Consider the following 27,351-nt stretch of genomic DNA (forward strand, 5'->3'; position numbering starts at 1 on the left):
GAAGTATCACAAACTACACTGAGTCGGCGTTGAGTCTATTAGATCAAGGTCAACAAGTACTTGTTTCTGGTGTTGAATGAAACCCTTTCTCGCCATACTAAGGCTGACGTACCCTAGTTTTAAAATTATGCCAAGGCTACTGTGAAATACTATTGTACAGGCCCCTACATAATGATGCAGCAAGACTTAAAACATCGATGTGGCTGAGAAACACAGTACCTCACATAGTCTAAGAGCAAAAATAATTCATAAATCATAAGATTGCGGGCATGGAGCTTCCCACATACATACAATAACGGATTTTTAAGAAAGCTGAAAACCTATTAGGAACTAGCAGAAAAGAATTTGTCTGGGAGAGGAAAACGAAGAGGAAGTTCTCGAGGTAAATGAAAATATTTTTGAAGACTGATTACAGCAAAAACGGAACATCAAGAAAGTATCCTATCCACGTGTAAGGCTAAAAAGGGATGCAGAAGTTCTCAGTCTTTTATTCCATCCTCTCCCCCCCCCCCCCCCCTCCCCTCTCCCCCCGTGGGATGGTTTTGCTCGCAAGCCATCGCCAAGGGACTGGGTGTGGATAATATACGTCAGTAATGATGTCATGAGGTAATCCAGAGTTTGCACTGAGTTTTGTTAATTTAATAAGAAAATCATAGAGAAAAGATCGGAGATCCTTTGGAGAGTTTCAGAGATTTCTAGTTGATTTTGTTATCTGAACATCTTGTGAAATGTCAGAGCTGAAGTACAGCCAATAAGGAACCGGATACATAGAACATGTTTTAATGAGGTAATGTTTTCTGTTAAGTGAAATACACGTCGACAATTAAAGAAACAAAGGAATCTACCAATCACAATTGGCTATCACACATGGAAGACTTTTAAGTAAACAATTAACAGATCTCTTGATTACTGCTGATGAACTCTATCATCTAGCTATCCACTGATGACTCGTAACTTAGGTGTCCTTGATCATCCTATGAACATCCATAGACGCGAGTTAAGACTCTCTCAGTCTATATTGAAAGATAGTAGTTAATCCAAGTACAACAAGTTGGTTGTAAAAACATCAAGACTGTGATAGCAACAATGCTATTCATGTGAATGTCAAGACCTACGAACTATTCAGCAGCTCGCGTTGAACAACTATGTTAGACTTAAAGGTAAGTAATAAACCGGTTATTTCCTTATGCGTGAATATGAACCTAACATGAGCTACGTACCAACCACTAGCTGTAAATATTCCTAAGATGATCAATGGTCTGTTACGAGAGAATGCCTCCATTCTCAACAACAATTAACACGATGTTTATTCAACGAAAGGAAAAAGAATAGTCGACATACTTAGAATAACACAGAATAACCACAGACAAAACTCATGATAGTTTTTCTTTAGTAGAAAACCTTCTAGTTTAGCTCAGTGTGCATTACTCTAGTGATTTAAACACACAGCATGACTTGTGTTGCTCTACTCACTAGGTGCCGGTCTGTATGACATGTAATGTTTATTAACTGCCATACAATCTATGCATTACAATATGTACCAAGAATTAAAGTCAATCGTCTTGAAAGGGAATTGTGCTCGTTCTATTGTTTAGAAGATAATATATTTTAATATGTAATGATGACAGAAATATGAAGAAAATTGTTTAAAAAAAAAAGAACACATAAAGGAACACCGCAACAAACCAAGGTATTTGAGGTATTCTTAAGACGACCACCTTGTTTTAACACATCAGTGGAAGCAAGATTCTCTCAATATATCTGATGTATTAAATCCAGCATCTTTATATGACGCTGGTACGACACTAGTATGTCACTAGTAAGACGACAGCTGATTGTCAAGGAAAAAATTTAGGCTAATTTTATCGGAGAAAATACACCCATAACATAAAGTAACAGAGTATAATAAAATTTAACGAAATAATGCGACGCCAGTAACACTTTTGTTTCTGCAAAACGAATTTACATCTTTGAATAATATACGAGTGTTCTTCCCTTCTATTCTTTCATTCAGTAACATTCATATACTTCACGATCACGTGACTGTATCCTTCGGTTTCTAATTCCTCAGTTTCACTAATTTGAATGCTCACATGATCATCATTGTCATCTGATGATGTCGAAACGTCAATCACTACTATCGGCTTATTTTTCTAGTAGAATATTTTCCTGAATTGTTACTCATTCCGTTGTCTGTATTCATGATCATCAATATACAGACTCTTCCAAGTCACTTCCTAACTGCGTGTTTAATCTGATAACCTTTTTTGCGATTTTGTCCATAATAAATAATGGTAAAGAATTTACTCGTAAAGTTTTTTTCAGGATACCAAGACTTTCCTAAACGAATGTCTCTTTTGAAGGATGAGACAAAAGATTTTATATTTCTGAAAATTGCCACAAAAATCACAGCAAAAATCGCAGCAAAGATCGCCAGTGTAAACGGGGCTTAATATACCTACATCCTTACATAACTTTATTGGCCATGACTCTCATAGCAGACTTCTTTTCTTCTATATTCATACGAGGTTTCCTCTCATCGTCGATAGTTTGGCTGGGTGTCGATTAGGGTTGTCCAAGGTCACACTAAGTCATAACAAATCGAACCGATTAACTGCATTGATCTCTAGACGAAACAGGTGGAAGACGTCGCTATGCGACCAGCGACAAGAATAGAGTAATGTATTCTTGCTAAATATTCACCAACCTCCTGATCCGTACCAGAACATAACCGATTGCCGTGCATATATGATTGATATTCCATAGTTGTTTCGCCTGACGTACAAGTGTCGTTAGTTTAATTCAGCAGTATGATGATTACCTAAAAAGGTCGCATAACAAATACTAGTGATATGCATGGCTGAAGGATTGTTCGCCGGTTCGTGTTTTTGAAGCCAGTGATCGCGCTATAAACCTGCGACTGATAACTTGCTGTGGTCTGTACAAAATGAGGCAGCACGATAGCAAAACGAAAGTCAATGGTTGTCTGCCCTTTAAGTCCACCATGTTATTTCAACCACAAATTAGAAAAACTAGTAGGAAATACTTGATGAAAGAACAGATGAAAGAACGGGATGGCGCCAAGCTTTTGTGTATGGTAAGGTATTGATTAGAACTACATGTCCGCTAGTGACTTTTATGGCTCTCTTGGAACACTTGCCGCACACGGTACTGGCACTGTATCTGTCGTTACATCCACTCGTCAGTAGGATGAATCTAAATAAACTGACTTTAATGTTTGAGTCATTTAAATGGAGTGAAGGGAAGGCCGGATTATTCTGTCAAGTCCAATACGCAAAAGACATTCAGTATCAGGGTGAATTTTACTCATATCCTAATATTTTAAATCAGTATTAGCCCGATATGGATGTTTCTTAAATCAACGAATCGTTCCAGTTTAATAGAAGTATTTTAATAGCTTATTTTGGATCAGCTATGTCGTCGTAAAAGGCTAAAACCATGCTCTACTCGAATAATATTGATTCAAAACATTCGAAAATCTTTTTGTATGAGTAAACTGTTGAAGAATCGTTAGATCGTTCGCGTTATTTTTGTAGGTGTTATCGTGAGTTGAGACTGATCTACATCAATAATACATAACTGTCCACGGCTTGAATCAGTAATATATTGGCTTATGAACGAATGAATACAACAATCACCATCAAGATTGTTCTAGTCCGCTTTTTATTTTCAATATTCATTCTCGTTAATTTATCAGTACTGGTGTAAAATAGCTGCACAATTTTATAGTATAGATTTTATGCAACATGGCATAAGTTATTGAGATACTTTTACTTATTTTATTCTAATCCCACTGAATCTGTACATTCATGAATTCTAAATCAGCCGGCACATGCCTTCCTGAAACAGAAATAGAGAGTTCCCCAAACCAATCAGTGCTATAAAAATCCCTAATGACAGGAAGTGATGAAGCACTATGATTGGTTGGTGCGTTAATGGATACCTACTCACAGATATACTTAGATTTTAATACCAATTGATGACGTCATACGTCTATGAATATCCATACTTGTTACCAATATAGCGGTGTAGCTATACTACTCATTACAAATGTTTTCTAATGACTGTTTTATTGTTAGCGGATGGAAGCAAGTACCATTACCGAGAGTGTATCATCACCTAACATTATCCTTGGTAGAAAATCTTCCCCTCCTTCACCATCACCAAGGTTTCTCATGCCTGTCATATCACCTGTTGATTCTGATGATGAAGATTCTTATGAAGACATGCCTACCGTGACCAAGTATCAAAGTGAAGGGGATATCAAAAAGGTAATCCTGTTTCTTCAGTCTCCCCTTGTACACGCCTGTGTTTCTATAGCTACTGTTTGCCCAAACCCTCCGCGCGTACAAATGAGGAAAGAGTAATCCTAAGAATCCTAAGATGCTGTAGTTGTGGAGTGTACTATTACCGAAATAACAAAATGGATGTAAGCCACGGTTAATCAATCAATCGATTTATTTGTACTTTAAAGTTACTATGATATAGTTAAATAAATTAAGTACAACAGATTTAAAAGTACAGACCATACTAAATGTTACTAAAGAATTGCCACCTTATGCAAATGTCTACTACACTTTGTAACATTATACCATGTGCGCGTCATCATCGTTTATCAAATATAAAAACAAACCTTACCTTTACGCATGACATTGTGCACGACCGAAATGAGTGGTCTCATTAAGATTGAACCACAGATAAACAGCCCCCTACATAGATGTTGACCAGTAAAACATTTATTGAATATGGTATAAACAAGGCTTTGTTTTTAAAGGAATCCGTAACTCAGTAAATATTGTTAGCAGGATAACCGTTTATCAGTGAATGACTTTAAAATATCTGTAAGAAGTGTGACATAAAGAAAATAAATAAGACGATGAAAGAAATAAAATAACGAAATAAATGAAAGGAAAGAAAAAATGACAAAGCACTGCCAGATGATCATAACTTGAGATTGTTGTGATGAATAGATATGTGTAACTAAATGAATGAATGAGCGGGAAAAGAAAAAAAAAAAGAGTGAATGAAAGAGTGAAAACGAGAAGTCAAACGTGACGAAGGAAAAAATCACTACAAGAACAAAACAGTATTGACTATATTACTGAGCTGATTGAAACATGTAGATGAGACACGAGATCTTCAGTTATATCAGGTAGATTGAGAAAGACAAGTATAGTCGTTAATGGGCCATGGATGTATTTATCATAGGAGTTCACTTATGAATAACTGAGGCCAAAGATTCAGTTGGTCTTTAGAGTTGCTAATATAGCAGACAATTACCTCTGTGGTCATTTTAATTCTAACCCGACAACAATACTGAGAAACCTAGTATTTATACCACTGACATGCACGCCACGGCTTGACAGAACGTCCATGTTGGTCGGACATGAGTAAAGGAAGTGGGGGATTTACACTCAAAGCTTTGTTCCGTTTTCTTCCTGGGTGATGGGAAAGACAACAGATGACAAGCCTATTTTATACATGTCTAAACGAATTACCATGGAATAACTAAATCTTTCCTAATAATACTCCAACTGCGACAGATTGACACTAGTACGGGAATGATAAAGTCAGATCGTGGGGATCTTTTCAATTGCATATACACTTGGGCGCTGTACGTAAAACAATATGTGTGCATGTATATGGATTTTAGTATTGTCGGTCGTGTCAGTGCCGTATGAGGCGTGTAAAAAGTATTTTAGATTTCACCTTTTCTCTGCTTATCGAGTCGAGTAGGAGAAAACTCAGGGCTCCTAGATAAAACTGGACGTCAGTGACGTCTAACCACACTATAGTAACAACAGACCCACTTTCTCACGAGGATTACAGACTGTGGTTTTCGATATCTGAACCAGAAACTCTCCGCTATTCACCAAAACCGTACCGTTTAATCACTTTTATGATGAACTAAGTGTCAGCACACTTCAGAAGCACACCTCTCTTTTACCTGCTGTAGGCTCATTTAGGTATTTTGTGTGGTGTAAACGGCTAAAGGACTAGCTTTTAACTCGTAAACCACACCAACTACTAATATACTCTCACATCATATCACAGTAATAGACATACGTATACCACTATTCTTTATGCATAAAGTTGCCACTTAAAATTAAGGCGTTTCCTTTTGTTACAATAAGAAAATTTCCTGGTCAGAAGTACAACATTCCATACCGATAACCATACTTCCGTCAGTACTCTGCCGGCCTACCCCGAGTATATTTCACTCCCGTCCTCCACCCGGTACTTATTACAGAGTAGTTATTACTACTGTTCTTCATGATAGAATAGTCAGACCCAAACCCAACACTTATTAAATTGTTTTTCTAGAATGAGTCAATGAAACGCTATGATAGGTCTGATAGCAGGGGTCTGCAAGCGCAATCAGATTTTCAGTATCACACACATCAAAGGCCTCTAGAATCTGCGATGATCAGCGCCAACCACGATAGCCGGATTATTTATCTATGGTTTTCTCTTTTGTGGTTACAGCTATCAACTCTTGAAAGAGAAGAGAACTCTAGTCGCCTTCAAGGTAAGACCAGAATAGTCTTATTGAAATTGATATTGATATTGATATAGATCACTTTATCTTGTGAAGTACTAACCAGTTAGTTAGTTAGTGCATAGTATTATTTGTTAGCCACACACTGTACGATTCATGGCGGTTAGTTTTCATTAGTTAATTCATATCTCTAGAAACACCTGCGGCAATATATAATGGGGTTCAATTTCACCGGAAGTGAGATGTACTGCCGCCATTTTGATTGAAAGAACGAACGTGCCTTGACTTTAATTAAATAACTGGTCTGTTACGTCAATCACTAGACTGCACCATTTCCGATACAAGTGGTTTGTCATTTAAAGCGATACGAAGCGCTCGAATTTGAATGAATTTCTTTTCAAAGCGGTTCGTCAGTGAGTACTGACCGATGAACAAAGAAAGAGAATAAACTAACCAAGAGTTTACTCAATACTCGAATGAATAGAATGGATTGTCTGGTGTGGACCAAATACTTCCACAAAGGTCATCATTACAACTTGTGTAGCGCTTTCATTACGTCTTTCGACACTAAATATGGCCAGATATCTTTCTTTTGCGAGGAAGAACAAAAGCAACAGCATCACTTACAAGGTTAGTTAGTTTATGTTAGTTATTTAGTTATATTTATCTGTTTTGATCTTTAGTTAGCTGAACTGATTTGATAAGATTAATCATTAGTCACGGCCTCACTGATGAACCCATGTCGGTGTACTGACAGCCCTCCCCTCTGCATTACTAGATTCATTATAATTACATCTATTGAATTGCAGTATTACAGTTTAATCTTGAGCTCTATTTTGTATCTGTGAGAACGAACCCTAAGATTTTCAAATATCTGAAGGTAACTCGCCGCGGTTAATGAGCAATTTATTTATAAAGAAAGAGTCATATTATACCTGAAGATTATTACACAATCTCTGCTTGTTAAACCCTAAAGAAAGAAGTATTTAGTCTATTTAGACCTTTCCTTTTCTCGAGTGTAAAACTCAGTAGAGCAAAAAATTCTTTTTCCCCCCCACAATAACTGCAAACATGATCTTCCCTTGATGGAGTTCCTAATTAGGTTGGTGGGTGTTGCATGCAGCACGTCTCTCCTGACACTCCTTTCGAGTTTATTGAACAATTCAAAAAACTGTAACAAAAAAGGCAATTAATTAAAGTAAAACAAAACAAACTATAAAGAAAGAAAAAAACATTTAGAAGAAAAAACAAAATCACCGCAGTTGAGTGATTGTGATGATGTTTTCCCGGTGTTTTGTAAACTAGCTTGGATTTCCCATTATCGATGACGGCACACAGCGCTTAAACTACGATAATGTAAATGGCAATTCTACAGCTGACGGAAAGATAATATGACTTAAACATGATGAATACGGTGTCTCTTCTTGGAAAGATTGAGCAAACGACGCACTCGAGATAGCAGAAAATCGGTGTTACTTGCACGTAATCCGCGCGTCACATGATGTTCTGTATACCATAATGATCCATGATGAGTAGTAACACATGTAGGATAACTATAATGGATTAGTTTGGCTGTCATCAAATGTTTTAGAGGAATGACTGACTGATAGTATTGCATCGACTCGCCGCTAAAACATTTCTTCTCGTTCAATGTTAGAACAGAGAAAGATGTCGATAGTCATGTAACTCGATGATTAACACAAAGAAATTTTTCAAGAGATAGTGAGGGTTTGATTAAGGCTGGGTAGTTAGATGTGAGAAGGGTTTATAACCGATAGATACTGATACCGCTATCATTTACGATTATTTTTATATCTCTTCATTTTTTGTTGGTAATCAAATTAGCTTGTTGTAAAATGGCTTTGCCTTATCGAGGGACTGATTACTGACAAGTACTGAGATAAGCTGTGTGGCTTCTTTATAAAGAGAAGAGCGAAGCACGATTTGATTTCGTTCAGTATTTGTTGAGCATCACACGAGAATTAACCAGTAAAAATGCTCAAGATACATACTCACTGCCATCTTGACATCCTCACCATCTGCAGATGCAAATTCCGTGTTTCTCCATGGAAGTCAACTTCACCAAAGGTCCCTAACTCTCTCTTCTATGAAGGTATATTATATATAGCTAAACTAAGCACTAGAGTCAGTAGTGTCATAGTCAAGATCCCCAACTCTCTCTTCTATAAAGGTATATTATATATATAGCTAAACTAAGCACTAGAGTCAGTAGTGTCCATCAATTCATTTACTGCTAGCCGTCTCATTTACGACTCAAAGCGTCGAACCAAAGTTTTCTCCAAAGTAAGACTTCCTAATCAGGATAAAGTCCTATTTCAAGGAGTATAGAGGATATGAGTATGTGATAAGAAAAGAATCTTTGACAAAAATGTGAGATTCAGAGAGCCATAAAATGAGAGTCCATAGCGATGCCTGAAAGAGGCACGGAAGACGATAATAGACTAAAATTTAATGCAATTTTAGGAAGACAATTTTTCTCTTGTTCTTCGTGATCCCTCAGGTGATGGTAGATCACCAAGCCGGGGTAGGAAGGTATCAATCACGTCATCTGTTATCTCCCAGGTTTTCAAGTGGTGAAGATATAGTCTAGTCTAGCACGGTTCATACACGGGTTCAGCCCGCGGTCAGTACCAACAAGGTATAGAGGGAGGGTATGAGGAAGAGAAGGTGGCTTCAGTTACCACATCAGGCATGCGACAGTCGGCAACCAACTGCATGAATGTTGTAGTTATAATAATACCACAGCAATCTTCCTCATCATATATTATCGATTTGTGCACTAATCCAGTGATTAATATGATGGTACATACCAAGGTTCGAGCCGACATGCGAGAAGACCGCCGACCGCCTTGAATCAGTGATGCAAATCATCATCATCATCATCATCAAGTCCAATGATCGTTATAAGCACTGTTGATATATTATAGGGTTAGGTCAACGTCTTACTGAGCAAATCGTTTTGATATAAACACATTAGACCAAAGGAAAACCGTTTGAATAAGTTTTATTATTCAAACAAATATAAAGAATTAAATATTTGTAGAAGTAGTGATATTAACGAATTGTCCAGATGGATGTTAGATCCATAATCCTTACATATACACACAGGACATTACTTATTAACACTGATAACATACTTTAGTGAATATGCTATCTAATAACCTGTCCAATGTTCTAGTGTTTTCTTCTTTCATATAATGGCTAGGGTGTTGATTGTCGCCTGATAACCCGCAATGTAGAGGGAAAGTTAACATATCCTATTCCTCCCCTCCCTCCCCTCCCCATCTACAGCAGTCATTAGGTAAATATTGATTCTAAAGTTCGTGATAAGCGTGTGTGACAGTAGGGGTGGTGAAGGGTACTAGGCATGTCCTCCCTACCCCACCCCTCAGGGTACAAGCCGGTTGTTTTAGTTTCTTACATCAGGTTAGTAGTCGATCATCGCCAGTGGAATCGGCATGCAGCACTGGACGCTTAACGCAAAGATTACAAAACTAATAGCTTCATTACTGGCCTTTATCTGATGTGGGCACTCTGTGATACACACACGCCGCTGCGTCGATCTGGGGTGGTCTGACTATAAAGTCAGTCTTGTCGGTCCGTCAAATATAAGAATAAATTCTGATCGTTTGTTAATCGCTTTGAATATTGTACTGGGAGTACGCACAAGACTGGCAAAGAAGCAGAGCAGAAATTCTACTTAGTAATAACTATGTAAACGTGGCGGATTGGGCCCTAGCTAATTAGTTGTTGGTCAATGCTAGGATATAAGATGATTTTTGGATAGGTACAGCGCAAAACAAGATAACACTTGTCTAACAAGTGAAAACGTCAAGGACTAGTCACGCAAACAAATAATTAAAGTATCTAGATACGTCTTACGGGCGGTGCATCTAGTTTTTTTTTGGAAACGTTGAGCAGCAAAACTATCGTGATAATACCTGAATCCAATCTGTCTAATGACAATCTATTAGTGTCAAATAATCTTGATCGTGTTGATGTTGGTATTCCATTAGCAGATCAGATCTGACTACACTAATACTGATGATAGCACTATAGAACCATACTTGCATGTGCGCATAGGCGACTTACTTAGGAGCAAGGGTGGATCCAGCCAGGGGGGGGGGGGGGGGGGGCTAATTGAGTTTCCTCCGTCAACACAACGGAAAACAATAAAAAAGCATCCAATTTTTCAGTTTTGTTTTGTTTTTCTGCTGAAGGGGGGCCTGGATCCGCCCTTGAGGAGAGTGTTGTGAAAGGTACTTTGTGATCAAGAGACCTCTTCATCATAGACAGGCCTATGCAGAGCACACCTTAAACACACCTTTCAAGACTTTTCAAGAGTCTTGGAGTTCCACCCTTTATATAAACAAAACAAAGGGAGTTTGGAACGTACAAAACGTACAAACCCTCTTGTCTAAGCTACATCTAATCGAGTTCACTAGTTTTATCGGCTATGATTACTTCCTCTTGAGAGATTGGCTTTGCTTGGAATGAAAATAATTCAAAGGCAAAGTATTTAATAATGAGTGTATGAGATCAAGTTTGAAGTAGTTTGATGATAGTTTCGCCATGTATATCTGAAGGTGGCATCGATGATCCCCCACACGACCATAATGGACTATCACTGTCTTGTTTACACTGGGTCCAATGAGTAGGTGATGTCTGTGTTATTCGTAAGATAATCACAAGTATTACAGCCAGACATACAACCAGATAGATAGACTAACCTTTCATCTCTAACAGTTATTAATCACTACAGGATTTAGGGGTTCAACAAGGTCTTTCCGATATCCGTTAGTACAGTACTAGCTATAGTGCGATAATTTATCATCCATTATTGCCTAGAGTAGTCTATAGCAACGCCGATGACGTAACATAGGGAGTGTGGTCAGTAGATATTCAGATACAACATTTAGCTCACTATAGTGATCATAATTTATTGTCGACATTATTTCGTACATTTTGATCTATTCCTATTTTCGATCGTTCTTTATACTTTAATCTAGCCATCACATCAGTGTTCGCAAATATACAGCAGTAAATATATTAGGGTATGTTGGGGGCAGCCAGGGGTATCTAGCCATCACATCAGTGTTCGCAAATATACAGCAGTAAATATATTAGGGTATGTTGGGGGGAGCCAGGGGTATCTAGCCATCACATCAGTGTTCGCAAATATACAGCAGTAAATACATTAGGATATGTTGGGGGCAGCCAGGGGTATCTAGCCATCACATCAGTGTTCGCAAATATACAGCAGTAAATATATTAGGATATGTTGGAGGCAGCCAGGGGTATCTAGCCATCACATCAGTGTTCGCAAATATACAGCAGTAAATATATTAGGATATGTTGGGGGGGCAGCCAGGGGTATCTAGCCATCACATCAGTGTTCGCAAATATACAGCAGTAAATATATTAGGGTATGTTGGAGGCAGCCAGGGGTATCTAGCCATCACATCAGTGTTCGCAAATATACAGCAGTAAATATATTAGGGTATGTTGGAGGCAGCCAGGGGTATCTAGCCATCACATCAGTGTTCGCAAATATACAGCAGTAAATATATTAGGGTATGTTGGGGGGGGGGGGGGGGCAGGGGTATCTAGCCATCACATCAGTATTCACAGGTACCAAGCTAAACAGATCCTGTACAATACTTTTTAACAATACTATATGAATCAAGTGCTACATAGGAGCTTATAAAAACTCGTTAAGACATGAACGTGAAGAATGCAGGTTTATTTATTCAGTGATAAGAAGAGAAATATGTAAACCGGAAGTGAATAGGAAAGCTCGCCTTTTTCCCCTAGCGATACTGCTGATCGTCACAAGACTAGACTACACTTCCCTTTGCTCTGCTAGCTTCTTTGTGATACGAGTGATATTATTTACTTTGATTGTCAAGATATATGGAACCTTATTGGGCTGTGAGGAAGTGGAGCTCTATGAACACACCCTTCTACTAGACATGACATATTGTTACCGTCGTAAGAATGGGTTTTTACTAGACTGTATGTACCATGATGTATCAACCTCTCTACTAGACATGACATATTGTTACCGACGTAAGAATGGGTTATTACTAGACTGTATGTACCATGATGTATCAACCTCTCTACTAGACATGACATATTGTTACCGTCGTAAGAATGGGTTTTTACTAGACTGTATGTACCATGATGTATCAACCTCTCTACTAGACATGACATATTGTTACCGACGTAAGAATGGGTTATTACTAGACTGTATGTACCATGATGTATCAATCTCTCTACTAGACATGACATATTGTTACCGACGTAAAAGTTATTACTAGTGTCATGATTAGATGTATCAAGTGTCACGTTATATGCTTCCAATATTCACTTTAATATCTTCAACCTTGTAGAATCTTCTATGTACATACCCTAAAGACGATAAGCTAGTCTAATATGACTCGTCTAACATTACTACTGAACCATTAATAACACGAGGCGTGGTCGTAAGAAGGTGTTACCCTCGCATTATAGCTGTATCATTCATTCAAGTGACAGCACGCCAAGAAAGGTGGCAGCAGTATTCCCAGGCTGTAGGCTCTGTCATCTGATCATCATCTACTTTATTTCTTTAGCGTCATTTTAATCACCGAAAATACACAGGTTAATCCAACTGTAAACAAAAAGTAAGAAAAATATTACTTTCTACAAATAAAGCATATTTTCTTGGTGTACTGATTAATAACACAAGTCCTTAATGATCAGATAATTGTCGGCATTCGCTTCAGTCGGTCTTTTAAAGGAGGATTAGGTTTGGATCTCTTGGGGTTGAAATATGGAACCTGAAAACTATCCGTGATTGATGTAACCTGCTATTATGCATCAGTTATACATCTGTTATGCAGGTCCTGGTAGGAGTAGAGACACGTTTGCGTGGTGTCTGTAACCTACTTCATTAAGCAAGACATCTAGAGTATTATCTATTTATAGTTCATGTTTGTCTCCTTGAGTGGTCTTTAATGGTCGTTCTTTGCGTGTTTTCACGAAAGGTGAAGTATCAAGTGTTAACCAGTAGCATGGACTGATGTATAATACTATACCACTCACTACTATGATCGGCTAAGTGCATTAAATCATGACCGAGGGAAAATGAACTGTATTCCTGATTCATTGAGTCACTCTTCTCAGCAGGGAGTGTCAACACTGAGATGATTTGAATATGTTGCATTATGAAGCGAGTAGCCCCTGACTCTAATGATATACAATAGCTTATCTATTACTGCTTTAATAATGACACATATAAAAATAGAAATATTCTTATCTTTCTCATCGATGGACTAAAATTAAGCCGACTAATTATGGTATTTAGAGAGTTAATGTCAAAAGGATGTTGGTGAGATCAAGGGCGGAACTAAGCTAGCCATGCAAGCCAGCTTCCCAGGATGTATTTTGTGACCAGCCTTGTAGACAGTAATGGGGTAGGTCTTTACTGACGTCATAACCCACCCAACCACGTATTACAATACAGTAGTCTGGCTTGTAGTCTCTAGTTGTATGAAGACCATGAACTCTACCTGTACAGCTGGTCTAAGGAGAACGAAATCAGAACAGTTGTACCCTTTCAGTCATTCCTTGGCCCTACGAGATGTCACCATGATGGGGCTGGTCCGTTACACTAGTATACTCACCAATGGTATTTATTATATCACAGTTATTTAAAAATGATTATATAGAACCTAACAGCTCAGTTGGATACAAATTACGATAGCGATACGGCATTAGGCATAAGAACTAGTCGTATATCAGACCCTATGTTCGATCCCAATATGGAAATATTGATCTACTTAAGGAAAGATTATTAATAAGTCAGTCACAAGCTAGTAAACAATCCAAGATAGTAGCCATATATAACCAACTTGTCCTGTTCCAATGTGAGAATCCATTACCACAACAAACCTAACGTTAGTCAGTTGTTATATCATTTATCATTATTAATGAATCATCTTTTGTCACTTTTTTGGATAGTTTCAACAATTTGAAAAAGAGTTTTACCTAGTGTATTAAAACAATATTGATGTTATTGTTATTATCACTATTGTAATACGAAATTTTGAATGATGAATCATCGTCGTTTTTATTTTTCTCAGCATCAGAAGGGACACATTTTATCTATGATGAACAATAAATAATAATATTTCCATCAACACTCGATACGAATACTCTAGATAAATGAGAGAAAGAATATCTTCTGGTATAGTATATTCATAATGTTCATATATCACTCAACTATATGATTCCAATATCATGCCGCGGAAATAATATTAGTACGAGGTTAGGAAGAAATGTTAACAATGCCGTCAGATAGTTCATACGTAACTGGTCTGGTGAAAGTTAGCAGTATACATTTCAGTATTAAGCACACAAAAAACCTTAAAAATTGAATTAGAAAATGAGGGAAAGAAAGAGAAAACCACAAGGATGAATGTACATAGTTAGTTTTTAGCCGTTTGAATAAATTTTGTTTAATGAAGTTAGTTACCATAGCCAAAGGTGAGGGAATGCATTGAAGCAGATTGTATCAGTAGTGCCGTATGTTACTTGGGCAGCACTTCCTTTACCAGTGAAGATGAATATCACATCATTGAAACAACAGATATATTATAGCAATACTGATTAGTATAACTCGGTATCTTGCACTACTTTTTCCCTTCGATGGATTTTGTTAGACAATAGCATTTGACTTGAGATATTGGGTACAGTTGGAATAATCGACTTGAGCATTGTATATTGTACCTCAATGCATGTGTGATGCGTAGTGATCCATTAGTGCAGTCATTAAGTGTTATAGTCTGGTTGTCATGATATGGCGCGGCATGCAAATCAACAATCTTCATGGCATCATGTTATATCTCCATGAAACGACCACTAATAGAAGTGACAGCGGCATACATCACAATATGTCCACACACAGTGGTTCAGAGCCTCGAGAAAGGTCAAACATTACAGGTTTATTTATAGAATCGTTTTAGACGTCAGTGAGTATGACAGGATACAAGTGAACACCATGATTGACTCTCCTATCAAGTACCGGTATACGTTTCTCTGTCTTGGAGAGATGATTGACAGCTTGTCACTTCAGGTTAAAGTGTCCGCGGATACCATTGCACAGTTCGGTTCCAGTCTTCTTTAAGTTAACCCTGAGCCTAGCTTGGCTCCGTAGGATATTTTCTTCTAGGCAAAAAAACAACTTGAACATTGTGCTACAATACGGTCATCACCGGAACGATCCCGAAGCCGGCGCTCTCTTTCGTGAACATCTTTTCGATGGGAAATGGTAGTTCTATCTGACCAAACAGACAGACCCAAGCAGAGACGACGCAAAATGCTTCAACGATTCTTAGAGCGTAAGAACAAGTCGAAGGCGTCCGTCAGAGGTAAAAGTGTCAGTCATCGCCATTCGATATACTGTCGAACGGTCGGGATGTAAAATAGAGCCTATATTTTCTTGCTCGTCTGCCGCGCAAATGTCTAAGGTTATTGTTGTTATTACAGGGAAAACATTGTTAGAGTACCTTATTATTCTATTCTAAATATCGTGCTATTTGTCAATATATGTATACCCTTCACACTCTGTTATCGTCCTTACACAAGCCGCTAGACGAGGCTGTTGTATTTTCAAGGTGTTTGCTAATTCAGTTTTGTACAGTCTAATGGCCAGAGCGATTATTGTGTATAACCGTCTTTTCTGCTAAACTACGGCAAAGCTTACAGATCAAACTTGTTGTTCACTGAACTGAGAACATTAGAAAATTGTTGGCATTTTGAGTTAATTTGTATGAAAATAATCGGTATTGACAAAATGTCTAAATACTGCTCCAAGATGGACTAATTATAACACTTAGTTAACGACTTATTGCTTGATTCTTTATCGTTTCACAACCGAATAACAGTTCATGAGCGCTGGTTTGTTCACTTAATGGGCGGAACTGCTTTAACCACACAATCTCTTATTTTTTACCGACAAAATCTTAATGGTCAGTGGTAAGCAAATAAAACAGAGATTAAGTGGTGGTTTTTGAGCGTTTAAGCAAATACACAACAGACTTACTACGTAGCGTGCTGTATTTTTCTGAGTACTAGCAGTATTTTCCTTCAACCACTGGCCTATTACTAATGATCTACTGTTAAAATACGTTATTAAATGACCTTAGCGAATGTTAGCCATAATAATCACGATACTGTGTTCAATATTACAACAGCTCGACATTATACAGTAGAAAGGCCGGGCTGTAACGGTATTTACTTGTTTATGAAGCTGTCGAGCAAAATGACATGACGAAGCATTAGACCGACAGGAATGACTAGAATGACATGTAATAGTATACCATCATGTACGCCATCTTCTTCCATCACAGTAGTGAAGCGAATAAGTGGCTTTTGACACTTGTGTGTTTTGATAGATGATAATTAATTGACTTAGCGCATCGTCATTTTATGTATGTGTTACAGCCGTGATGGTAATAGTTTTTCTGCCATCCTTATATTCATAATGTGTTAAGTTACTGATCTGACTCCAATAGATTCAATATTTCCCTTCTGAGCGAAGGTTTGATTCACTGTGCTGAAGAAGATGATGCTACGCAGCTAAACTTTCTGGGCCGTTAAACACGCTGTTTCTCTACCACTACTGTTCATTTTACTGTATTTAACGAATATTTCACATTTCGTGTTTGGTAGAAAATTAAACGCAAAAATTGAACGACTTCTACTTTTAGTAAAACACCATAGAAATAATGAACTTCTTATTTAACAAATATAATATCCAATATTAGACTCTACACAATATTCTGTATGGATAATAAAAATCTATAGGTATCTGTGAACTCCTGTGGTTTGATCACGAAGGTGTTGATCTTGGTTAGTTTAGGGTTTATCAGTATTTTGTATTTATAGAGATGATTTATTCATTAGATTAGGAATCTTTTGTTGGCTCCTACTGTGAAGTGAACACATCGCTCTCCTTTTAGCACGACATCATTCAGTCCACTTCTTAAGTGCTTTAGTTAGACTTATTTCCCAATAACGGTTAAAATACAATGGATGTGTGCTCACAGCAGAGCTAAGGAAAAAGGTTAGCTCACGAATAAAACCGCTATAGTCGAGTCAAAAAGAGTCAGTTGTTATAAATACACTTCAAAGAGTCAATACCGTAGTGGTTAGCTTCTAATCTTCACTAAAATGAAAATGTTCAATTAGGCTGAGCGCTGTTAGTTTGAAAGAGAAACAAGAAGTGATTGCGTGTTCCTGCTGATATCGAAACTGACTGAACTCGGTTCTTTAACATCGTATTATTATTGTTCTCATCTTAGTACCCCGTAGAGTAAATGTGGGGTATTCAGTAATAATAACAATAATAATAATAATAATAAACTTTATTACCGTGTCAAAATATTTAGCTATCAAGCTAATTGAGGACACAACATAAATTAATAATTAAATATAAAAATCTATAGCTAGAAAAAAAAGAAAAAAGAAAAATAATATAAGAAAGATAAATATCTAAATAAATAATACTTAATAGTCCTAGCAATAAATATATCCTCTAAATATGTAGGTAATAAACCTTTATGATATTTGAACATTATTATTGCTATGTCTTGTAATCGTCTATTATAAAGTGTTGTAAGATTGGATTTATTTATTTATTTTATTTAGTTCCGTGTACAAACGTATTTCAAGCTCAACTACAAAACTAGGGTGCTGTGTTAGAACTAACGTACTAAAAGTTATAGCAAGATTAGGAACATTAGGGAATTTCGATCAGATTTATTACCTCATTACTTCATTATCTTACATTATTTATTAGACATTATTCCAATATCAAATTGATAAGCTAGACCACCTATCACGCTATTGGTTTAATCCCTAGGAGCTTTTAGCATCCATTAACACACATACATACATTAAATTACATTTATGACTTTTGAGGTTTTATCAGAAGCAAGGGTCTTTCCATGGAAGTTAAAAAAATGAACGATTTTTGGCCTGATAATTCATCACGGGTCAGAATAACCCTAAATAAACAAGCATATATTCGTTTCAAGATTCCTTCTGTTTTTTTTTATTATTTAATAACAGTAATCAGTGTTTGTTTACGTACAGTCTTAGTGATAGATTAAAGTAGCACTAGCATAAACAATAAACAACAAGAAAAACGTAGACGTTCATCCAGTTAGTATGATATTGAAGGACGAAACAATAAAGGGTATAGCCCAGTAATTTTTAGGATGCGTTGAGCATAGCATAGAAATGCATGTTGATAAGATTGCATATTATGTCCTTGCATCAACCATTACTGGTTCAAATCATATGCTGACTAGTACATCTGACAGAATTGATTATGTCTGCCACCCTTTGTGATAAGACATTGCACTTTTATCAATTGTAGACTCTCCAATAATAAGCACTTGACAAGAAGCCACACTCAATATACATCAGCAGTGATAAAAGGGTAAATCATACACCACAAAAAGATGAAAAAACTGACATTTTGGAGTAAAAGATATACATCAAATATAGACCAACGTTTTACAATCTAGAGATTTGAGTAGACATTTGACCAAGAGATGTATTTAAATTAGTGCAATAAAAATGATTATTGAGACTTATCTCTTATGATGTTCTATTAATATGGTTTAATATTTTTGACAGAGCTAGAGGCACTGGAAGCATGCTATTGGTTGAAGGCAGCAGGATTTCCTCAATATGCTCAATCATATGAAGGTAACTATTCAATATTCAGTTACCATGCAATGATCAACCTTATCATGACCGGTTTTGTTTTGTTTCAGAGGGGAGATTTCCTATAGATATAGCAGTAGTCATCAAAGAACATGACTTCCTTGATGAAGACTCTTTACAGTCTCTCTACAGGTATTTCCCTTTGAACACTTTTTCTGCACTGAATTCTTAGGGTCCATTTAGGAACTAATTCTAGGCTTTGAAAAAAGAACTATTTGTTGATACTAATTAATACAATTCTCTTGTAGGCGACTTCAGACACTTAACCACTGTTCAAAAATGAACCTTCACATTAAGGTATTATACTCCTTTATAAATGAGCAGTACTTACTAAATACAGCTGGCTTGCAGTAAACTTGTCACCTGTTAACAATCACTCAATGCTGCTCAAGTCTTCTGAAACACCCAAAGTTTAGATTGATAATGACCCCTAGTTACTCTGAAAGGGATACAGACAACATGGTCAGTGAGGGAAAGTTCCAGGAAGCTCAGAAGGGGGTCAAAAACACTGAGCGACCTGTCTTCTCTAGATAATATATCTATCACAAAGGAGGAACTTAGCTTTGAACCACCCCTAAATCCACCCTTCTTTAGATATATGTTGAGATATAGATATGTAGAGGATCAAATTAAGGTGGGAAATCTGACCGCACAATCAGCTAATACAAGATAAATAATAGTAGCATACCGTTAAGTACCACAAAAGCTGATTGTTTAACTACAGCACAATCCGATGGCAAGAATATGAAACGTGACCATGTCTCTTTGTAACCAACTGACATTAGTATTGATGGCAACTTGATTTGTTCTACTTTAAACTGCAACCCTTTTCAAAATAAATACTCATTACAGCTAGATACCAAATCGTGTCACTATCTTGTCTCGTAAAATGACAAGTTATTTTTTCAGAAAATTTTTACTAGCAGCTCTTTTTAATTCATAGCAGGAACTTGTGGATAAATTGAATCACTGTAAAAAGCTTTGTGAAACTGACATTTCGGATTTTATTCCTTCGTCAGAGTAAGTTAAAACCAAACCCATTTTCTGATGTTTTTTTTGACTAATCGTTTTCAGCACATCGATGGGTATGACTCTGATGAAGAAGATCTTATCACTTTAAGTTCAAGATGGAAACTCCAGAACAAAAACAGAAATTGGTCAAGACGTAAAAGGCCCTCATCACAATTAAGTGGGAGTGAATCTTCCAACTCAGCATCAAACTCAAACTCAACAAATTCATTAAGACACAAATCTGGATCAACTGATGTACTGAATGAGAGATGCATAGACTCAAATGTCAAGCAACTATCATTGCATGGAGTTGACAAGCTTTCACCTAAGAAATCGTTATCTCCATTGAACCTTTCGTTGCAAGAAGGAATTCGTTCTAGTTTATATGACAATATGCCTAGTGGTATTTCCCTTAGTACTCCATCAATATCAAGTGTCTCCAATGAACATAATCAAGGATCAGCATTAAGAAAGTCACACAAAAACCATAGAACTAACTTCACTACTAGTGACTTAGACCTTGCTGAAACTGGTTTATCTGCAGATGAACTGTCTGACAATGAGGAGTATGAAAAGGATGATGTGCCATCAGAATTAGTAAATGTGAAAAATTCTAGAATTACTGATCTTTCTGAAAATGGTACTTCTGATGGATTGCCGAAGTCTCATATACAAAGGACGAGATGGCATAGCTTTGAAAGGTCAACAAAGCCACATATACATGTACTGTAAGTACAAAGAATATAGCATTGACATAATACTGTTTATTTGCAGAGGGTTATATTAACCTTTTTGTTTGCACTAAAGAGTGACTGGTATGTTGTCCCAGCATGGTCGTTGCTTACATATAATGTGAATTTTCTTTAGGTCGACAAAGATTTGTAAACTTTCTGCTGGACAACTAGCTGTACTAAGAAAGTACTCTTTGCTAAAACTGACAGCTCTGATGGAGAGATATGCACACTCTAACAGAGGAATGTGGAATTGGTAAGAAATATTTTAGGTACATTTGATCATATTTATATTACATTAGCACCATATAATTTAATAATATACTATTATTATTGTTAAGGAAAATACTAACACAACTTCTGGAAATGTAGTCTCATTTTAATCTAATCTAAATTTTCTATGAATAAAATGAATAAATTGTAAACATAATGAGATAATTAGGATGTAATTGGATTTGGATTATAGAACCTGACCTAGCTATGTATATTTATAACATAAACAGCTTGTTTTGTATTTTTTAGGTCATTTCCACAGTTCCTTAAGAAGTTCAAGACGCCTGACTACAGAGGTTGGTGTTGGAGATTAGGTGTTTTAAAAGTGGTTTTAGATATTTGTTCGCTTGATATATCTTTTTATTCTTGACTTGAACAGACAAGAAAGTGTTTGGAGTTCCCATGTCTGTGATACTTCAGCGTAGTGGCCAACCTCTACCAAAGTCTATTCTCTTTGCAATGAATTATTTACAAAGAACAGGTAAGTGTGCAAGTAGATCAAGAAAACCCTATCAATTAGCACTTAAAATAATCAATGAAAGATATAATGCTAAACAGGAAAGCCAATTAACACAACATCATTAGAGGAAGCAATTCGCCTTTCCATAAACAGTAACACGCTGTCTCCAGGAATTGGCTAAAGTATTGAGAGAACAACATTTCCAACAATCCTCCCTGCTTTGTGGCACTACACTTGTGCTGCTTGTACTACACTTGTACTGCTTAAGGAATACTGGCTTGTCAAACATCACTATCACTATAGAATTATATATTAAATAATTATAATATTATCTTAATGACTTTGCAGGAGTTGAAGCTGTAGGCATCTTTAGGAAGTCTGGTGGAAAATCACGTATCCAGAACTTGAAAGAAATGATGGAAACTGACCAAGGTAGAAAAATTATTGAATTTACATGTCAAGACTGTTACCATGGCAATGGCCTTAAATACTAGGATCATGAGGTGTTACCTAGCAACCAAAGGGTTGGCCTATGCCTATAACATTTGCTGTTGCGTGGTATTGCCCTTATCTTATTTTGAAAATGTCGTATTGTTTGGCAGATCTGACTGATTTCGAGGGAATGTCACCATATGACCTAGCAGACATGCTGAAGGAATATTTCAGAGATCTTCCAGACCCTATCCTGACATCCAAGCTTGCAGAAACGTTCATAGCTATTTATAGCCGTAAGTGGAATATATTAAGAACATGCTTTTGACAATTATGACCCTTACACATTGAGAAGTATGAATAGTGTCTTTGAAATATATATCCCTAATAGACAATTTCATTATATTTTACTCCTTTATTTAATGAAAGTCAATGCCATTTTTCACTTCTTACTTAACTTGCTTAAACACATGCATAGGTACCCTTTTTGCGTCTAACAGTTTTCAATCTCTATTTATCATTTAGACATCCCAGAAGAATTGAGGTTAGAGGCACTACAAGGAGCCGTCCTTTTGATGCCTGATGAGAACAGGGAAGCCCTACAAACACTGCTACTCTTTCTCAATGATATAGCTGCTAATGCACCTGTAAACCAGGTAAGAACAAGAATGTTCTCTAGTTTGTCAGTTGCATATTCCATTTTTGAGTATCTACTATTTTTACTTTTTTGTTAGATGAATGAGAAGAACCTTGGTGTTTGTTTTGCACCATCACTATTTCACTTGTGTGGATCTAAAGAAGACCCTTCTGCACCGAAGCGCCAGAAAAGAACCCCAATGAACAAAGCTTCCAAGGAGCTTACTGATAACTTGGTAAGTCATCTAAAGATAATCTATTATCAACCATTATTTTCTTATCTATAATGCATAATGTGGAACATAAAAGTGACTTATTTTCTTCTTTAGGCCGCACATGAATGCCTCACTCAAATGATAATCGAAGTAGACAGAATATTCACGGTAAGCATACCATAGGTACTGTTTATCTACACTATAAATGTTAACTAGACTGACAGGCACTACGCTATTCCCTACTTCAGGTTCCTGAAGACACCTTAATGAAAAGCAGGTTTTCTTTCATTGAGCAAAGTCAACCAGCTCCCCTTGAAAAGCTGGGTAAAAACAAGGCTAATCCCTCTGATGACTACAACACATACATTGAATCTTGTATTACTGGCTTACTGAAGGTAAGGAACAAAATTAGGGTGTTATTTAAGTATCTTTCAGGTGCCACTATTGGTCATCACTGGAACAATGACCTTTTGTTGTTAACCTCTCACATTTGAAATGTTTAGGTTTTTCCTATGCCAAAGAAAGTACTAGTCAGAAATAACTTATTTTTCTTGACATTTTTTAACCAGGAAGCCAAAGACAAGTTCAAGGGCTGGGTATCTCATCCATGGCATGAAAACCAAGTTGAAGTTTCTTACAAGAAGATCCGTGATGGATGTCCCCTAAGACTGTGGCGGGGAGTGGTTGATGTAGATGCTCCTCCACAGCATGTGCTCCGAAGAATCACAGAGGAGAGGTAAGTTATATGCATATAAACCACATGCACTTTAATATTTAGTGATGTGGGCAAGATAAAATCCCCTTCACTAAATGTAGTTCACAAAACAATGATCTAAGTATAGTTGATATGAAGCGTAAATTTAGAATGAGTTCTTACCTTTTGTAGACATCTTTGGGATGAAGACTTGGAGACTTGGGATGTGGTAGAAAAGATCTCAGAAGACATTGATATCTTTCATTATGTAACCCAATCCATGATACTGCAACCAAAGAGAAGACATGTAGTGCTGAGGTAAGAAATTTATCATGACTTTCATATGCAAGGTCCAGAACTCCCTATTGGAGTTTCAATTTGTAACTTTATGTGAGTGGTTCATTGTGATAAAGGACTAAATATGCCAGAACCATCAGTAAGTTAACTTTATTACGGTTGCATTCAACACGCCAACACAATCCCAACTAGTAACTGCTAGTTATTAGTGGTTACAAACATATAGGAGATAGATTATATGTTAATCGGCCCTTACAAAAAGGTTATGTATATTTGTGCATAAAGCTGTCCATAAAAGGGCAAATGATGGATAATTAACATGTGTATTTATATAATTCCAGAGCAAGAAGGAGAAATCTTGAGCATGGTTCATGTGTGTTGGTGTGCACATCAGTAAGCCATCCAGAAGCACCTCTTATACAAGGTGTTGAAGCAACTGTTCTAGCACAACGATATCTGATAGAACCAATTGGTATTGGCCAATCAAGACTCACCCACATCACAAGGATAGATTTAAGGTATAGAACATACCAGCAGGCACGCTCTTCCTACTTTTTCGATATGTCATAGTAGATAAAAAAATTTTTTCAATGCAACCTTTTTTCATTCCCCCCCCCCCCCCCCCCCAAATAAAAATTATGCTCCTTTGTCCCCGATTCATAAACATAATTCATACTAAATATGTTATTATTCCAGGGGAAGAACACCTGAATACTATAACAAGATAGGACCAGTGGTTGCAGCTTCCATTATGAAAATCAAAGAATCTTTTCCTGTTGGTTGTGATGGCCCAGAAACAAAGGTTTAAATTAATAATAATGATCAAGATAGGTAAACTAAGATCTCTTAAATCATTCTCAGCTGACTGCATCATACAAATTTTTGGTATCCATGCATGTATATATTCATACACTATAATATTTCCTAGTATACTATTTTCTTCACAATTATGGTGCATTGAATGTCCTAGGGCAGGTCCTCACATGGGGCTGCATTGAGCTGTCTATTCATTTCAAATCACCATTATTGACATTTCTTTACAAACATTTTCTTTATATATTGGGCTGTGAAGAAGGCCCCTTTGAACACAAAAAAGACTCAGAATTCTATGATCACTTGCCTCATTTTGTATATATTTGAGGTGAAAATGTTTGACTAAAACCCACTCACGATGACAATTCTAAACTTATTCTTCATGGCTCAATTTTTGGAGCCACACAATTTCTCTTTTTTTGTTTTCTTTTTGATTCATTGCTTGTAAACTATCTTTCAGCATCCCTTAGTTTTTCATTAAATTATTTGATGCCAATCATTATTATATATTCTAATATATTAATAATTATTCCTCTCAAGACGCCATTTAAAAGAATTCAAGCTTGTAAATATTAATTTTCCTAATAAACCGTTATTATTATTATTATTACCACAACTGGAATTTTTTCTAGAATGGAATGTTTTGTTTTTTCTGCTGGCTTTTGAAATGCGAGACATGATTAATGCCCTTTGAACTTTTCTTTGAATTATAAAATACTTCAAAGGTTACTGCCAGACTTAACATGAAATTATCATGAGTTTTAGTTTTAGAAGTGAAGGATGGGAATGAATTGTTTAAAAAAAGGAAGAAAGAAAGAACGTGCGCGCTTTTTCCCGCCAAAATCTCATTAGGACCACGTGTTTCGTGTCCCTGAGATAAAACCGCGTGACACCGTCCTCCCTTCCTAAAACGACTTTTTTTTGAAAATACGCAAAAGATCAGTAAGAAAAACAACCAACCTTTTAAGAAAACGGCAAAGAACAACTTCTTATATGCGTAGGGTAGAATTTACATAGTAAATCTGCTGAGAACAACAACAAAGATAACAAACGAGTTGGAATCTCGAAATGACTTTAAGTGGGGTCAACGACCTTTGAATTCAGGAAATATCAAGAAAAACCCAAGAAAAACAGTGCATCCAAAAGATACCATCTTTCCCTGATGTAAAATGAACGGAAGCCGGTATTCAAAGTTGTCTTTTCCACTTTATTCAAACTTCTAGTCACGTTGGTGAGTTTTTTGAGATAGTACAAGGCTGGTATTGCTATATAAACCTGGGTGGGCTGGTTTCATAAAGTTTGCAGATGTTAGTTTAACCTTTGGTTAAGGTTTTCTTTATTAGTTAGCACGCTAAGCACATTGAGTCGATTCAGGATGCTTGCTAGCAATCTACTGGCGAAGGAACGTAGTGTACATGTGCCGGGTAAAATCGATAGGTTAGCATGTGTGGTACATAGTACGTGCCAACAACTGAAGTGGAAGCAACACGTACACTTACGTGACCAAGCGTTAAAGACAAATACATAAATATCGCGAGACTTGAAACGCAAAATACTAAGATATAACTAGCTAAAAACTAGTGTGAGCTGCGTCGGTGTTTCTAATGAAACAGTAATGATAGAAAGCTAAATTATACACCGTGAAAAGATGAAAAAACTTACCGACGAAGGACTAGCGTCCGAAACGTCAGTCAGTTTTTCCATCTTTTCACGGTGTATAATTTACCTTTTTATCATTACGCAAAGTGCTACTTACAGCGGTTTCTTTTTTAATATAATTTTATTCATTAGTAATGAAATACTGATTTCCGTTCTTCTGAAGGCATAATTATGCCCACAATCCCACCACAATGGCTTAGTTCAAGGACGAATGGCAAATATGACTATTTTATCTGATAGTCAAGGTTCAATAGGCTGTAGGATTTTTATGAGACAGAAAAGTATAACAGATCGCGTGCTATAACCGGATGAATTGATCAATTCATTGCTGAACGATCAATAGACGAGCGTGACCTCTTTAATATCATGGAAATATATTTCTTGCTTTTCTCAAAAGCGCACGTCCATAATTCCAGCAAGTAAGGTTTTTTCTTTTTTCTTGGCCATGCGGAATAATAATGGTGGTTAAAAGAAGCTTCTTGTACGTACACAAAACACTTTGTCGTGCGCAAAAAAGTGAATGAGTCGGTGAGATGAGAAGCCAGTAAGCATAGTGTACATCCGGGCAATAGGCCAATGTTCGTCTGTACGTGGTTTTCGAACTTCCACCCTGATTTGTTGTCACGCTGCGCATCTCAAAAATGCCGAGAAAAGGAAACATACTCTATATAAAGTAGCAGATTGATACATTGGCTCTTAGGTTTTGCGATACTGCAAGAACTAGTAACGATGGAAATGAAAGAAAGAAGAATGTGAATTGATATTGTCAGTCTATTTTTCTGTGAACAGACTTTTGAGTAGCCAACACC

General features: G+C 36.7%; 1 protein-coding gene and 1 long non-coding RNA gene across 7 annotated transcripts; one reads left to right on the plus strand and one right to left on the minus strand.

The window, feature by feature from the left end:
- Positions 1 to 1,033: 1,033 nt before the first annotated feature.
- LOC116299012 (stAR-related lipid transfer protein 13) lies at positions 1,034 to 25,493 on the plus strand. Of its 6 annotated transcripts, none has more exons than XM_031707622.2 (20): positions 1,034 to 1,160; positions 4,101 to 4,292; positions 6,508 to 6,550; positions 19,232 to 19,303; positions 19,372 to 19,453; positions 19,570 to 19,618; positions 20,396 to 21,060; positions 21,200 to 21,319; positions 21,586 to 21,632; positions 21,716 to 21,817; positions 22,145 to 22,228; positions 22,399 to 22,524; positions 22,754 to 22,884; positions 22,963 to 23,100; positions 23,194 to 23,247; positions 23,328 to 23,474; positions 23,649 to 23,815; positions 23,966 to 24,091; positions 24,412 to 24,588; positions 24,767 to 25,493. In XM_031707622.2, the coding sequence occupies exons 1-20, from the start codon at positions 1,146 to 1,148 to the stop codon at positions 24,876 to 24,878; spliced, it is 2,649 nt and encodes an 882-aa protein (XP_031563482.1). In that variant the 5' UTR covers positions 1,034 to 1,145; the 3' UTR covers positions 24,879 to 25,493. The 6 variants fall into 6 exon arrangements, with proteins under 6 accessions (XP_031563482.1, XP_031563481.1, XP_031563483.1 ...); XM_031707621.2 differs by lacking the exon at positions 1,034 to 1,160 and adding an exon at positions 2,784 to 3,097; XM_031707623.2 differs by lacking the exons at positions 1,034 to 1,160; positions 4,101 to 4,292; positions 6,508 to 6,550 and adding an exon at positions 6,922 to 7,150.
- Positions 12,268 to 15,589, minus strand: LOC116299013 (uncharacterized). Its single transcript, XR_016121545.1, has 2 exons — positions 15,314 to 15,589; positions 12,268 to 13,193 (listed from the first exon to the last, which is right to left on the minus strand). It is a non-coding gene; the product is annotated as an uncharacterized LOC116299013 (long non-coding RNA).
- Positions 25,494 to 27,351: the final 1,858 nt, after the last annotated feature.

This window comes from Actinia tenebrosa, unplaced genomic scaffold, assembly GCF_029948245.1.
Source record: "Actinia tenebrosa isolate PJP-AT-01 unplaced genomic scaffold, QUT_ActTen_1.0 PGA_scaffold6__47_contigs__length_16458017, whole genome shotgun sequence".
Classification (NCBI taxonomy): Eukaryota; Metazoa; Cnidaria; class Anthozoa; order Actiniaria; family Actiniidae; genus Actinia; species Actinia tenebrosa.